This window comes from Microtus oregoni, unplaced genomic scaffold (genome assembly GCF_018167655.1).
Source record: "Microtus oregoni isolate MIOR12 unplaced genomic scaffold, Mior012 000044F_ref0000062, whole genome shotgun sequence".
Lineage (NCBI taxonomy): Eukaryota > Metazoa > Chordata > Mammalia > Rodentia > Cricetidae > Microtus > Microtus oregoni.
The window spans coordinates 15,313,926-15,329,687 of record NW_024543218.1 but is presented as its reverse complement, the minus strand read 5'-3'; the positions used below and the strand labels follow the sequence as shown (position 1 = coordinate 15,329,687).

The 15,762-nt window shown below is 37.1% G+C and overlaps 1 protein-coding gene across 1 annotated transcript in view; it reads right to left on the bottom strand.

Annotated features, from left to right (window-relative positions):
• LOC121434708 (protocadherin Fat 2-like) overlaps positions 1–15,762 on the bottom strand; it is an 87,036-nt gene that overhangs the window by 60,102 nt on the left and 11,172 nt on the right. The window contains exons 4-8 of the mRNA XM_041633613.1: positions 11,411–11,505; positions 9,671–9,787; positions 7,825–7,928; positions 6,141–6,286; positions 3,510–3,692 (exon numbers count right to left, since the gene is read on the bottom strand). Coding sequence (XP_041489547.1) covers positions 3,510–3,692; positions 6,141–6,286; positions 7,825–7,928; positions 9,671–9,787; positions 11,411–11,505 — 645 coding nt within the window. The remainder of the gene's footprint in view (positions 1–3,509; positions 3,693–6,140; positions 6,287–7,824; positions 7,929–9,670; positions 9,788–11,410; positions 11,506–15,762) is intronic.

Here is a 15,762-nt window from a genome sequence, read left to right as displayed (position 1 = left end):
AAACGGCCCCTGCCTCTGTCTTGTTTTACTCCATGTGGCCACTCTAAGTCATCAGGCTGGGTAAAAAGTCTCTAGTGAGTAATTTCTTTCAGGATAGTTTCTCTAGAAAACACTACAAGTGTTTATTCACATGAGCATCAATAGTAATCTTTTTCTTTAACTTTATTTATGTCTTAGGGTAGGGACGATTGAATGTTTACTAGTACAATTGCCCACTCAAACACGTATAAGGCCAGAGATGGAGGTTCCTGTGTTATCCAATCATTCCTTGACCTGATTTTTTTGAGACAAATCACCTCCCTTCCATGGAGCTCTACTTCATCTGTGCTCTCTGGCTAGTGAGACCCTGGGGTTGCGCTTCATCTTCCCAGTAATGGGTTCATGGATGGGCATTGTCACACCCAAATCTTACATATGCAATAGGGAAATATCACCAGGTCTTCAAGCTTTCAGACATAGCACTGAAGCACTCAGCCACTTTCCCACCCTATTTACGTAAAAGGACAGGAAGCCTTGCTAAGCTTTCCAGGCCTGAGTCCAGGCAACCCTCCTGCCTCAACTTCCTGACTATCAGAACTCTAACCTGAGAACACCCAACCCAGACATCTGCTTTTAAATTTGGATATTTAAAAGAATCAACATAATTCAGATATTCACTTTTAAATTTAAATATTTGGTTGAGGTGGTGAATGAGACATTTCTCAGTGTCTGAAATATTAGTGCTAACAGGAATACTTCCACTTACATTTACATATGCTGGGGTATTGAAGTTTTTATTTTTCCCCAGTAATGCATAAAATTAGATGACGATAGTGAAGTAAAGAAAAAATGTGTTTTAATTTAAGCTGCAGTGCTATTCTTATATGTACATCATAGACAAAGCACACTTTAAACCTTAAGGTAGCTTTCAAAATTATGGATAATATGTACAAGTCTCTCACATCTCAACAAATCCTACTATCTGCACACTCTGCCCTTTATCTTGGTTCTAATGTAACCCAGTGTGATTGGATCTCACCCCACCAAAAAACCAAACTAGCACACAAGAGTATGTAAATGTTGTTAGTTTCTTCATATGGTGAAAAACTGATCCATATTTTAAAAACATATGATAGATACATGTATGCATGCATGCACATAGTCACACCATATGCATAAACATAAAAAGAAGGAGCAAAAAGGAAACATATGGAGAGAGAAGAATGCAGAGACAAGCAGAAAAGATATAATTGCTGACATTCAATAGATCCAGCAAGAATTAACTGAGTTAGTCTATGTTGCTTAAGGCTAACTATATGCAAAGTCTTATAACATATTCAAATATGTTATAGCATTCTCTACTTGAGGATTCTTACTTACTACACACATCAGTCTAACATCAAGTCTGGTGGATTTTTCAAAGATTTATTTATTTATTTTTATTTTACGTTTCTGTGTAAGCACCTGAATATAGATGGATGCACTGCATGTATGCCTGAACCCGAGAATGCCAGAAGGGTCAGATCCTCTAAAATGGAAGTTCCAGGTGGTCATAAGCCACCATGTCGGTTCAAGGGACAAAACGCAGGCCCTCTGCAAGATCAGCAAGTGCTCTTAACCACTGAACATTCTCTTAGGTTCTGAGGCTGTTGTTTATAATCTATTTTGGTAGTCCCACAGCATCCTCATGGTTTTTTGATATTTCTAGGGATATGAACAGAACAACTTTGGGGTAAACTAGGACCAGTTCGCTTTGAATCTTTGGTCTACACTGGATGTATGTGGACAGATGTTCTGATATAGTGATTCACTCTGGAGAGCTATGACCTCGAAACAAGTAGAAGCAGTAAGAGAATTGATTATACAGGCGGTCAAATCAGCAGGATGAAAACTGTATTAATGTCTTTGGGGGTAAATTCATGAAATTTTACTCTTTGTTTAATTCAAAGTGAGTTTTTCATAATCTGTCTCAGTTACAAGGATCCACTGATGCGCTGGGGCAAAGTCTCCCAGATCTCAAGTGTGCCCCAGCAGTTCAGCCAAGTCTATGGTGGAAATCAGGTCATCATGACCTTGAGATCCATGCTCATCTTTTAAGGATGTACTATAATGTGGAGACAATAAAATGAAATTACCAAGAACATCAAATCGTTTCATAGCCATCCAAAAGATAATATCTTCATGAACACTTAAACAGAAAGCTAGTCTGCACCAGGATCCATGGAAGATTTGCTTTATTCTTTAACTATATTTTTTAAAATTGAGATTTTTAAATAACATCATTTAATCTAATAACATCATTTTCCTTCTTCCCATCCCTCCTTCCAACTACACCATATGTTCCTACCCACTTGTTCTCGATCAAACTTACGGCCTCTTTTTTATTATTTCCTAGTATGTGTATATACATGTGTGCCCGTGTGTGTGTGTGTGTGTGTGTGTGTGTGTGTGTGTTCCTAAATATACGTACAATCTTCACAGTCTATGCAATGTTACTTAGATGTATATGTTTTCAGTGATAACTACATAGTATGGAGGAACCAACCTGTGTGCTTTATCCTAGGGAAAGACTATTTCTCCTGTTCTCAGTAGTCCTTGGTTGCCATTCATTCTCTGACTAAGTTTGTGCCAATTGCCTAGGCTGACTGGCCAAGCTACTTCAGAAACCCACCTATGGCTGACTCGGCAGCAATAACATTGCAAGCACATAACACCAGCTGAGTGTTTGTTTGTTTGTTTTACCATGGCTTCTAGGGGATTTAATGCAGATCCTTGCTCTTGCAAAACTCACTTACAGATTGCACTATCTCCCCAGACATATGAATCATATCTCCCTCTTTATATTTTTATACATTTGACAAGTTGTGAAGAACATATTGACCCATATGTTATAGATTCATTTGGAAATCTTCTCTGTGTACCATGTAAACTAATAGCTATAATTGGAATTTGAACTACACAGGTGTTATTTTTTTACTCTTCTTTTATTTCAACTTTTTCTGGCTGTTTATTTTGTTTTTTAAAAAATAACCCCTTTCCTCTCTTCAAACACTCCCATATACCTAGCTCTCCTTGTTTTCAAGGTATAGCCTCTTTCTTCAAGGATTATTGTTAATAAAGTTTTTCAAACTTAGTAGCGCACAGTTAGAGAGTGACATATTAGCACACAGGGACACAGTAGCACGCAGGGACACAGTAGCATGCAAGGACACAGGGACCCAGTAACACACAGTGACGCAGTAACACACAGATGCAGTAGCACACAGGAACACAGTAGCACACGGTGACACAGTAGCATCACAAATTCAAGTCTAGCCTGAGTCATGAAGTGAGCCTTTGTTTCAAAAACCCGAGAAGGGCAGCCGTAGCTCAGTGATGGAGCATGCCACTACATACATAAAGTCATGGGTTAACTCCTTAGCGCTCTTCACACTAAATCAAATCACCAAGTAAACTCAGCTATGTTTCCACTGTACTTCTTATAGGACAGCCTTTCTGAATCTTTGAAATGAAACAGACTTGGAGTATACCTGCACCTGTTGAAAAATACGGATCACAGGAGATAGGATCATCGACGTCCTCCACAAAAACTGTGAACACGTACGAGCTGGTGTTGTTGCCATCATCCCTGGCCTCTATTTCTAAAACATAGTTTCTGGAGCTCCTTGGGTTGTCAAGAGTCAAAGACTGACGAACAGTGATTATACCTGTGACTAAGAAAGGAAAAAACTTTTAAGCACAATTATTTATTCCTATGCCAGTTTATACTGATGATATTTAAATTTATATAAAAATACAATTCTCATTTATAAGAAAGGTGATATTTGCCAAGTATATATCCATTGCAAACATGGAAAGCTTTCTTCTTTTAAGGTCACAAAAAAGCTCCCAAGTCATGACACAGTGATTTCTTATTAGTTATGAATTCTCAGGCTAGTTTAGGCTCATTTCTGGCTAGCTCTTTTAGTTTAATCTCTTTCTCTTTATCTACCTTTTGCCTTAGAGTTTTTAATCTTTTTTTTTTCTGTGTATCTTATATTCACTGTTGTGCCCTGCTATCTAGTAGCTGCCTGTTTTCCTGCCCTGGGCCTGTCCCTCTCTTTAGTCCTCCTTCTTTTCTTCTTCCTGAGCCTAGATTTCTCCTCCTACTTATTCTTTCTGCCTGCCAACCCAACATATTCCTCTCTCTGCCTAGCTGCTGACCATTCAGCTTTTCATTAGACCAATCAGGTGCCTTAGGCAGCGACACATCCTTACACAAGAAAACAAAGGTGCAGCTGGACAGTGGTGGCGCACGCCTTTAATCCCAGCATTCCAGAGGCAGAGGCAGATGGGCCTTTGTGAGTTCAAGTCCAACCTGGTCTACAAGAGCTAGTTCTAAGACAGCCTCCAAAGCTACAGAGAAATTCTGTCTCGAAAAAAACAGAAAAACAGAAAACAAACACAGCATAAACAAAAGTAAAGCATCTTTATATAGCTAAAATAGCATTCTACAACAGTGTTTTCTTTACTACATGTTTGTTTTAAAGTAATGCTTATTAAAATTATTTCACTATATTTCCTCTAAATTTCTAAATCATCATAGAAAGTATCATTTCTAGTCTAAATATCAAATGCAGGAAGTCACATTTGATATTGATTATAATAACATATTTCTGTAGTGAGTGTGAGAGCTCGTCCCAATCATTCATTGCTTCTGATAATAAGCTCAGCAATTGTTTTAGACATAAATGTGGAAGGAGGATGAGCTCAAGGGTCAGACTAAGGAAAGTTTGCCGAAAAGTGGTGACTGTTCATCCCAGGTGCCACCCCCTATTTCCCTCTAGGACTTGCTTCTTTTTCTCTGCAAGGACCTACTTTGACCTCATCCTTCAGATCTTCAGCACGTTCACAAGCCTTTGGGACTCTACGAACCTCTTCTTTTATCCTTCCACTGATACCTGAATTTGAAGATTTGTGAACAAATAAAAAACTATGGGTTCAAATAAATCTCAAATAATAGCTGATGAGAACTAAGGCTTTGTGATGTGCCAACCTGATGAGTCTATTCTCGTGTGCTCCTCATGTTGGTGGTCCACGGGGAGATGCTTGGTCAAGAGGGAGGCTGGAAAAGCCGTGGCAGTCTTTCAGTTTGCTGTAATTTAGATTCTAATGTAAATTTCGGCTGTTCTACTATTTTGCTGCTGAGATGAACTGGCTACCACTGAATCTGTAGCCACCTTATCTTCCGCTCAGTCTTTTCAACATTTGCACATTGTTGCAACACACTATACTCTACAAAGCCCATGCTCAAGAATCAGGCAGTAGAGTTATACAAAAATGGAAACACACACACACACACACACACACACACACACACACACAAATCCCATGTTTTAACTAGGTTTATAATTTTGTGTTACCATATTCATAGCTACACACGGCCTCAGACTGACCACACCTGGAACAGCTCTCAGCTTCCATTGACTTCTAGATTAAGTGTGCATACGAAGTCTGAGACGAAAAGACCCAGCTTCTGTAGGACACCAACACCATCAAAGTCAGAGGCAAGAAGAACTCTCACAGTTCTTGTTGATGGAATCTCTCTTATCTGTTTGTGTTCTAATGTACCTTGCATTTTTTCACCCTATGCCCACTTTCCTTTCCTGATTTCAGGTTCTAGAATTAAATAGCAACTGCAGCTATCTGAAACTACACAGTCAGTTTCCACAACATTTTCTTGTTGCTTCTGTTTTGTTGTTCAATTACCACATTTGATAATACCATGTGTAATGAAACTCCGCAAGAACAATCTTTCAGAGCAACTATGCTGTCCACATAGACACAAATCGATCCATAATCAAATATTTAACGTTAAATTACCTGGTAAAAGTGCCAATTTTTACAATTACCAAAGAGATAGTTATGTGTTCCACTGATGCATTCACGCTATTTCGGAAGGGCAATGTTCACAATAGACGCAAAGTTTTAGGTAACTATTTCATGAGACTGTCTTTTAACAAATAGGGAAGTCATAAGTATAAATGCCACATGTTTCTGCTATGCTTTCTACTCCATGTTTAGTTTTAGAAGAGTAATTTTAGCAGCCCAAGCTCGAAGGGACTGTAGAGCTAGGCGCATGTTTAGCTAATGTATTCTAGAAGTATTTATATAAAACTTACGTGGATCCAAAGCGAACATTTCCTGCTGGGTTTTAAAAGAATACGTAATACTGCTGTCTTCATCGCAGTCTGTTGCTTTTACTCTCGCTACAAAGTCTCCAATGGGTTTCTTTTCAGTCACATTAATTGAATCCATAGGAAATGGCCTAAGAATAAAATCGTGAAGAAACAACTCTTACAATGTAATTACTGACTATAAGTAAAGAAACTTCTCTATTTATAAAACCCTTGCCTCTTGTCAAGAATTTAAGAGTTCCTAATGATTCAAATGTTGAGAAAATTTATTTGGGGAGCAAAGTTACATAGATTTTTTTAAAATACGATTTTCCTTTTATATAGTTCCTGCTATCAGGCCAGATTATCAGGAACTCCATGGAATAAGGGAGATGGAAAATGAAAAAGAGAGTGGAATAATGCATCTCTATTGTTCCAGGAAGTGGACGCATGGAATAGTTGGCAAATGAACATAATATACTGGATGCATTCACTCGTCTTGTAATCTCTAGGATGAAGGGCTGCCCAAAGCTATAACTTAGAGCAAGATACTATGTCAATTTCTGTAACATTATTCATTACCTCTCTGAGTTTCACACAATGTCTCTGATTATCCCCAGAATATTTCTGAAATGTCAGTCTCTTTATTTTGCATCTTTAAGGCATCATACCTAACTGATAACTTGGGTGCCATGTGAGCTCCAAAGACGAGAGAGTTGAGTGTACGATGCTGTGCTCCCGAACAGCATTCTTGATCACATTTCATTTCCCTTCTCTCTCATATCAAACATAATAAATACAATGTTTCCTATAACAATTATATTCTGGAACACTTTAAATCTCTTTCTTTTCTGTCTCCCTATTACTTAATAGTCTGTGCATCTTCAGATATAAAAAAATATTTAGAAACTAAAAATAATTTGGCCATGGTTCATATATACTTAGCAATAAATTATGTTATATAGGCAATAATTTATATTTATTAAATGCTGAGAGAAGCAGAATATTATTCTTAAATCATGACGGTACTTTTACTACAGATATAGGTAGACTTTCAGATCGATTATTTTCATATATAAGAGATTATTAAACCTCTAATTTTGCTTCAGTCTCTCAGATACTCTATCCAGGTGAATTGAGGAACTCGATAAATTCTTCCCTATAGTTATGTGGAGACACAGCTTAGAAGCAGGAGGAAAGTGACCATAACACTATTACATTTTCTCTTTACTACTATAGGAAGTTTTTGACTACTGCCCTATTATAGTAGAATATTAAATTAAACTACTACATTTTAGAATATAAAAGTTACATACCCACAATTTACAAATATGTCCCCTTACATTGTACTTGGGAATATGAAAATAAAATATTTAAATATTCTATACACTTTAAGGTCACTGTAGTTATGAAAAATGATCATAAGGGATTTGAACGTCTTGGGAATCTTTCCATTATATTACATTACATTACAGGCTGAACACTTCTAAACTTGGTTCAGGTATCTTCTCATACACAATGTACTCTGTATGCATGCGTGCATCAGCCTTGGTTATACCAACATGCTTTCAACAGAAAATGCTATCATTTTCTCCATTATCACAGACTATTTATTATCATTTGTAATATATACAAAAGGGTTTTTTTCAACCATTCCCCTATGCTGACACTTTGAAATAAATGTGCTTACTCAAATTGAGGCTTCTCATCATTTACATCTCGAATATTGATAATTATCGTCCCTTGACAGAATAATCCCACTGAATCTGTTGCTCTCACTGATAGCTGAAAAGTCTGGAAGAGAGACCTTGAAAATTTATAACATATCCTTTAATAACTGGCATATAGATGTACTTTGTACATCTATTACATATATAGTATACAAATATATATGAAGAAAATACTATTCTGAATGACTATAAATTATATTATATATAATATATACCATTATACAACAATAGTATAAATATTCGTTAACTGCACTCACAATACATTTCAAAAAGCTTTATTTTATATCCCATAAAATTTAACTTGGAGGTCTTTGTCACTGGGCTACTCCCTAAATATAGAAGCAATTAAAGCAAAAACATGAATGAATTCTATACTTAGCCATAAACCCAAAATATAATGAAGTGAAGTTATGAACAGAGCCAGCTGCTTTAGGCTGATCCTTAAACATGGGACCTCAAGCTATTCTTTCAGATAAGAAGGACTGCGGATTCTGAAGGACTGAGGATGTCACCAGACTTGAGTGTGCTCCTTGTGGGCCTGTCCCCCCCTCACCCCTTAGATATTCTTATCCTCAAGTGTCCCTTTCAGAACACAAACTAAGCACTGCTCACAGAGTAAAGGGTCCCTAAGAGACTTTGAACAAATATCTATAGATGCCTAGAACATATGAGCTTCCCTGCTGAATGAGAGACAATGGTTGTGGGGGTGACCACACGTGCAATCTCATACAATTAGTTGACGAAGAGTATAGTGGGGATAAAGAAGGAAGAAGTTCTAGAAATCTGCCTGTGTTGTATGGAATGTACAAGTAAAGATGGGAGAGAGGCAGGGGAACACCAGAAATGTCAGATCTGAACTAGTTACATCCACATCGAAGTAGTATTCCTAACTTTCAACTCTTTTCCATCTTACTTTAATCTAATACAGTACCCATAAAATCTGTCATTGCCCAAGATCTCCTGTGTAAATTGGGAGCATGGGGACCTTGGGAGAGAGTTGAAGGGGAGGAGAGAGGCAAGAAGGGGAGCAGAGAAAAATGTAAGCTCAATAAAAATCAATTAAAAAATCTGTCATTACCTATTCTACGATTCTGCAACACTCAATATTTCCAAACTGGAGTTTAGGTAAGATTCGTTTTTCTTCAAATGAGAAAGTGGAAGTCATCTTCAACTACTCATCTGCCTCTTAAATAGCATCAGCGACTTCCTGAATTTTGTTCTAGAGCAGCAATTCTCAACCTGTGGGTCTCGAGCCCTGATGTTGCATATCAGATATTTACATCATGATTCATAACGGTAGCAAAATGACAGCTGTGAAGGAACCACAGTATAATTTCATGTTGTGGTGACCACAACACGAGGAACTGTAGGAATTGGTCACACATTAGCAAGGCTGAGAATCGCTGTTCTAGAGTCTTCCTTTTTCTTACTCAGTAGCTTTCAACTGCATCATGAATTAGCATATAGGGTGTCATCTCCAAAATAGGAACAGTTTTGCAATAGTAGTAATAGCAGTAATAACTACATTCATCTGCCCTTCACACTTGGTTATTCCAATGGTCATTTAACTGGGTTATCTTTGGTCATTTTGTCTTAAATGTCTTGAAAAGCTTTTAGGTAGTTAAAGTACTATCCCTACACTATGGTAATTGTAAGGGTTATGTCTACACAAATCCTTGCAAATGAATCTTACAAAATATTACCCCTTCTGTAATGTCACAATGTCTCTAAATTTTCATGAGGAGTTCAAAGTTACTTTTTAATTCTATTCCATTCTTAATAGAGAAATAAATAAATTTAAATTACATGATATCCAGCATCAAAGTCCAAGTCACCTATTAAGCTAACAACACCATTTACAGGATCTACTCCAAAGGAGTTTGCTCCCCTCTTCGGTCCAGATAACTCTGTCACAATGCTGTACTGGAAAATAAAATGTATATTACTTACTCCAAAATAAATCAAAAGGCACAGAAATATTACTAATATACAATAATGGGACAAACATAAAGACAGTTTCTTATTTTTTCATAATTATCATTCTTATGAGCTAACTGCTATAAAATCACTGGTATATTGTCATTTGCAGAATAAGAAAACCAACATACTTGCTTATACATTCCTTTGATAAAGTTTATAGCCACATTTTCCTCCAAGAATCTGAAAATGCCTAATTCTGATTCTACAAATTATTTTGTATATAAATGGATATACATACAGAATAAATTTATTTCCACTTTTTAAATTTCAAAAATCAAGATTTACACACACACATTTTAAAATCTCAATTATTAATACAATTATTAAAACTTCACTGAAAGTTCTCCAGTAATTCGAGGAGAGGCTAAATTAGATAAATCTGTTCTCAAAAGTAGCTGGCAATAAAGTGAAATAAGATAATAATTTATTAGGGAAAGGTCCAGTTATTATTTTGTTATTTTTAAATTGATCTGAATCCTATACTCTAACAATTTAACTAATTCTCAAAACCCTATATTTTGAGACTATCACCCACTGGTTCCTCTCATATTCCTACAAATGGCAGACTGACAATACTATCTTCAGCTGTACCATAGGTTATTTTTATTTTATCTACTGAAAAAAAACATTATCAAAATGGAAATATCTCGAATTTCTTATTGACTAGTCTATAACAATATGACTTTGATTAATCCACAAGGAATTGCATTTACTTTGACTGACAACAGCACTTATATCATTGAGGGGTAGGGAAAGAAAAAAGTATCTTCCCATTGTGGATATCAAAGGCAGAAGAGATTATATGACTACCCCAATGTCACCACACTGGTCTGGGAAAAACAAGAACAGCCCAGGTCAACTGACAACCCAGCAGCCATTGCTGCTCCAGTACCTCACCGTGAGAGCTACTGAATTAGGTATAAGGGCTGTCACTCTGTGTTCAAATGGAACAGTTGCCTGGCAGTGATGGTGCATGTCTTTAATCACAGCACTCAGGAGGCAGATGCAGGTGGATCTTTGTGAGTTCGAGACCAGCCTGGTCTACAAGAACTAGTTCCAGGACAGGCTCCAAAGCCACAGAGAAATCTTGTCTTGAAAAACAAAAATCAAATAATAACAACAAAAACAAAAAGGAACAGTTGCCGGGATATCATGCCGACTTTAAGAGTTTCTGGAGCACACTCTCCAGAAAGAACTTTAGGCTTTATTTTTCTTCTTGACAAGTCTATGAGAAACTGTATAACCATGAATCAATTACGAGAAAATCTGTCTCCTTAGGTTAGATACTTATGAATTAGAATGACAGAGCATCAACATCACACACAGGCACATACGTCCATAGACGCTGATTTATAGTAGTGTATGTATATACACACACATTTTATTGTATAATTACATTAAAAACAACCTATTAAAATGTTTTTTCAACTTTAACACTAGTATTGCACTGAATGATTGGCTTTCTTCGTTAAAATACATTGTCTACTCTTCGAAACAGTCTCAGATACTTGGCCCTGTGTGTCAGCTTCAGAAGGACATGCATCTCTCACAAAAAATGCCACCTACGGTCAGCCTGTCCCCATGTGCAGCGTCTTCATCTGTAGCCTTCACTTTATAAATGGGTCGAAAGAGTGGATGGTCCTCAGCAATTTCAAATGTAGCTGTGAAGGAAAAATCAAGACTATTATAGCAAAAGCAAAATATTAATTGTGTTCATGTGAATCTTGGATTATTATGGGGCTGGGCTAACGATTTACGACAGCTAGTTTTTCTTTCTCCCTTTTATCTTTTTCTCTTTGGCATCTTTCCTGTCATCTTTTCTGCCTCACAGAGTGCTTTCCTTACTCCTTAGTATTATTGGCAGCAACTATTAGTAAGAAAGAAGACGGCACGAGGATCCACTAGGGTGCCACAAAGGATTTCCGTGTATGCTAGGGTCTGTTTCTTCCAGAAGAAGGTGGGCACTCTCACAAACCTTGTAACATTGCTTTAAGACACAGGTTTTAAATAATGCAGAAAACTTATTAAAAATGTGGCATTGATGGGATGGATGGAGAGGGCTCAGGAAAAGGCAGGTTAAATGAATTGCTTTCTTCATTTCTGAAATGAGTACACCTGTGCACACACACGTGTTTCTGTGTGTCTGTGCATGTGTGTGTGTGTGTGTGTGTGTGCATTATTAGGGTTGTGTGTCTGTGTGCTGATCCACTAGAACTTATTGAAACTTAAACTCAACATCAGTGACAAAGCATTTTTAAATTTGCTAATTCTTATATAAGTAATAAGCTTAATTGAAATTTATAATAAAATCAAACTTTACTAAACTGTTCAACTAAATTTAAATTTTCTAACGTTTAAAGTCAAACTCTACAAGATTTTGGCATAGCTGAGGATAATGCCGTTACTTAGGAGCATGTCTCTCAAATATTCTCCAGAAGCAAAACAACAAGGAGGAGAAAGAAGAAGTAGAATAAATATCAATACTCAAAGATTCACTTTAGCATAATTTAAAGACATATCATCACCCAATTTCAAAGTAATAGATAAAATAAAATATGAAGAATAAAATCTTTTCTTTTTTTTTTTTGAGACAGGGTTTCTCTGTAGCTTTGGCACCTGTCCTAGAACTAGCTCTAGTAGACTAGGCTGGCCTTGAACTCACAGAGATCCACCTGCCTCTACCTCCTGAGTGCTGGGATTAAAGGTGTGTGCCATTACCACTCGGCTAAAAAATAAAATCTTAATAACCTTAAAAATTAATGTCGTAATTTTTCACTTTACTATGATGATATATGCCAAGAAAGAAAATGCAAACTGTCACTAAGAGAAAAAAACGCTTACACTAGGTCTAATTATTCTGTGAAGCTGTTGCCACAAAAATTAAATCTATTGAAAGTGCAAAAAGTAAAATTCTGTTCAAAGCATAATGAGTGTACAGTAATAAAATACAGAAATACTTTTAAAAAAAACTCTGAAAGCTTGTTTTTTACTATATGATAACAAAGTTACTTTTAGATAATGGTTCAGATGTAAAAGAGATGAATGAATTACATCCTAGCTAGACAGATGCAGGCATCTAGAACTCAGCTTGGTTCAAATGACCAAAACACTGGACCTAATGTCCTTTTGAATTGTCCAAATGCTGGCCAATTGTCAGATTTTTTTTTGAGTCTTTATAAGCCCAAACTCTTATCAACAAAAAGAATTGTTAAAGGTTTAACTATACTGGACCCTCAATGCTCTGAAGCAATTCTTCATTAGTGCCCTCTTTAACTTTCTACATTTCTTCAAACTTTGTCTTTTCCCCGTACACCCTTAAGCCCCTATCATCTATCTTGCAGTCCAGAGAAGAACTATCAACAAGAACTTCAACAAGAACTTCAACAAGCTAACAGCCACTTAGGCTAGTAGGAGCTGAGCTTCCCCCAGGGGTTCTGCACAACCTCTAGAGCTGGCAATTCTGTCCTACAGGAAGGGAAACCACTTCTCTGCAAGGGGCAAACCTGCTCACTGTCCAGCACCTCCCTTGCTCTTCCATTTCTTTCACCTCTGCCTCCTCCTCTATAGCACACAAACAAACGCATTCCTGAGCAAGCACTGATTGCCTATGGCCCCGACTCTCCTACCCTTCGTTGTCGGGTTTATATGATCTTTTCCTCTCCTACTCAATCTTAAATCCACTCTACAGCAGAAACAATTGTGCAAAAACTTATTTCTATGTCCATGCTTGCCTGACAAATGGACCAAACATGGTATCTATGTTATTAATTTTCCATCAACATTTATTCAAGTGATTCTTTAATCACTTGGCAGACACTAGAGCACCACGAGGAAGGAGTTTCTCTAAAACTCGAGAATCTATGGAAAACATCTCCTGGGAATATCCAAGTTGGCAATCTCATGAGTAGCTATTAAGTCTTTGATAAGGTAAAATGCTGGCACGCATTTTTAAATCGTGTCCAACAGTGAATTAACAACCCATGGTATCTAGTAACTATCTCCCTTATTCTGGCATCGCCAGGCACACATCTTTATCCCCTTGTAGGCAAGAAGGGAACCCAAAGTAAGAGGTGGGTAGTCATCACGCTCAAGAGACATAGGAGTTTGAGATTCGGAAAGGGCCCAGGAACTCGGGTCGGAGGTGGGGAGAGATCAAGAGGGATAATCTGGTACCTCATTTCTTGACTACAATAGGAAGGGAAAAATGAAACACGAAAAGATCACGGTTAATTCATTAACTATACAGTCAATGCCAGTGAAGGTGTGTATGTGTGTGTTTGTTTGAAACCAAACCAAACTGCACATAACTGCCAGGGAGCGTTTTTCATAACAGTAAAAAGAAGTCAGAGCGTGCATTACATTTCTCCATGTAATCAGGCTTCCTAATGAAGTAAAGGCAATAGCTGAGGGCAATATAATACAGGTACTTTCATATACAAAAATCCTAATTTATTGTATGATCATTTTTTAAAAATTCAATATGGCTCATTTAGGAAATTGAACACTTGATTTTGCTTTGTATATTTCAAACCTTAAAACAGTATACTCAAAAATTACTTTATGTTTCAAAAAAATTATAGTCCAAATTCATGATCTTCAAAATGGAGGTATAGTAAATCATCTTTTCATGAACCTACACTTTAATTGCAGTGATAAAGATGTCTTTCGAGTAGATACTCAAACTGACACACTCGGGTCACTAGTAATGTTCTCAGAATGTAGAGTACAAGCATAATTTGAAAGGAGAAAATATAAAATTTCAAGGCACTTCTTGATTTGATAAACAGAAAATAAATTAAAATGATAAATAAAGACATATAAATGTTTAAAAGAGAGATGCGAACAGTGATAGATGTTTCATTAATTCCAGCTGGGCTTTTTATCCCACCCATTTGTCCTTCCCATCATGTGTGCTCAATTTTCCATTTAAATGAATTCTCCCTGTTTGTTTGTGAAATTACCCCCATGTCTTCTTTTTAAAAAGAAATAAACTAGACAGGAGTCTTGCAATTCCATATAAACCAGTCACTGCCTTCTCTCCAATTACATATTGAGATGTTTAAAGAAATGTTTTCTTTTCTCAGACTCGCGAATCAACCTGTAACACTCTGGCTTCTGCTTTGTGACATGGTAAAATAGCTCCTAGACTCATTTGTTATGTTTCCTCATGTTGTGTGTGAGAAATGCAATTCCCCATTTGAGTTAACTGTACAATGCAATTCTACTTAGCAAGCCTCTGACATTCTTCTGGGATGTCCTTTTCCCTGTTGTTCATGGCATAACGCTTCCTTTGTCTAACACCCCTTCGAGTCCTCTTTCTCTCCTTGGCAGGCTAACTTTCTTCCCCACGTCATTAAACGTTGTTCTTCAAGAGTTGGCCCTCTGCCTCCCTTTTCTCTAATTCCCCACTGTGATTGAGCAATTTCATCCAAATCCATGGTTTCAATTACAAAACATGCATAGCCCTATACATGACCTCTGAGCTCAACTGCTAACTTAAATCCCTACTTTGATACATGTAACAAGGGCATATCAAAAACAACGTGTTATGCACGATCGCTTGCATGTCATGCTTACACTCTATTTATTGCCTAGGCCCCCAAAACACAACCAAATAGCATGTTCAAAGTCATCTCACAGTTCTAGTCAAATGGTGTCTGTTTCTCACTTTCCCTTTTGTGCTTGAGGATCTCTGCCTCAGTTTACCAAATCAGAAACCTGAGCACTTTCCTTCTTCCTAGTGTATTTTGTTTATCGTTGAGTTGGTTTGTTATCTAACCATATCAAGACAATGCGTGACACTTATCTCTGTCACATCCCTGGCCGAAATGCACCATACCCTCCCTGGGTTATGACAACAGACTGTTGGCTGGCCTTCTTCTATTTGTTTTCTATATTGTTAAAATTATTCATATGGG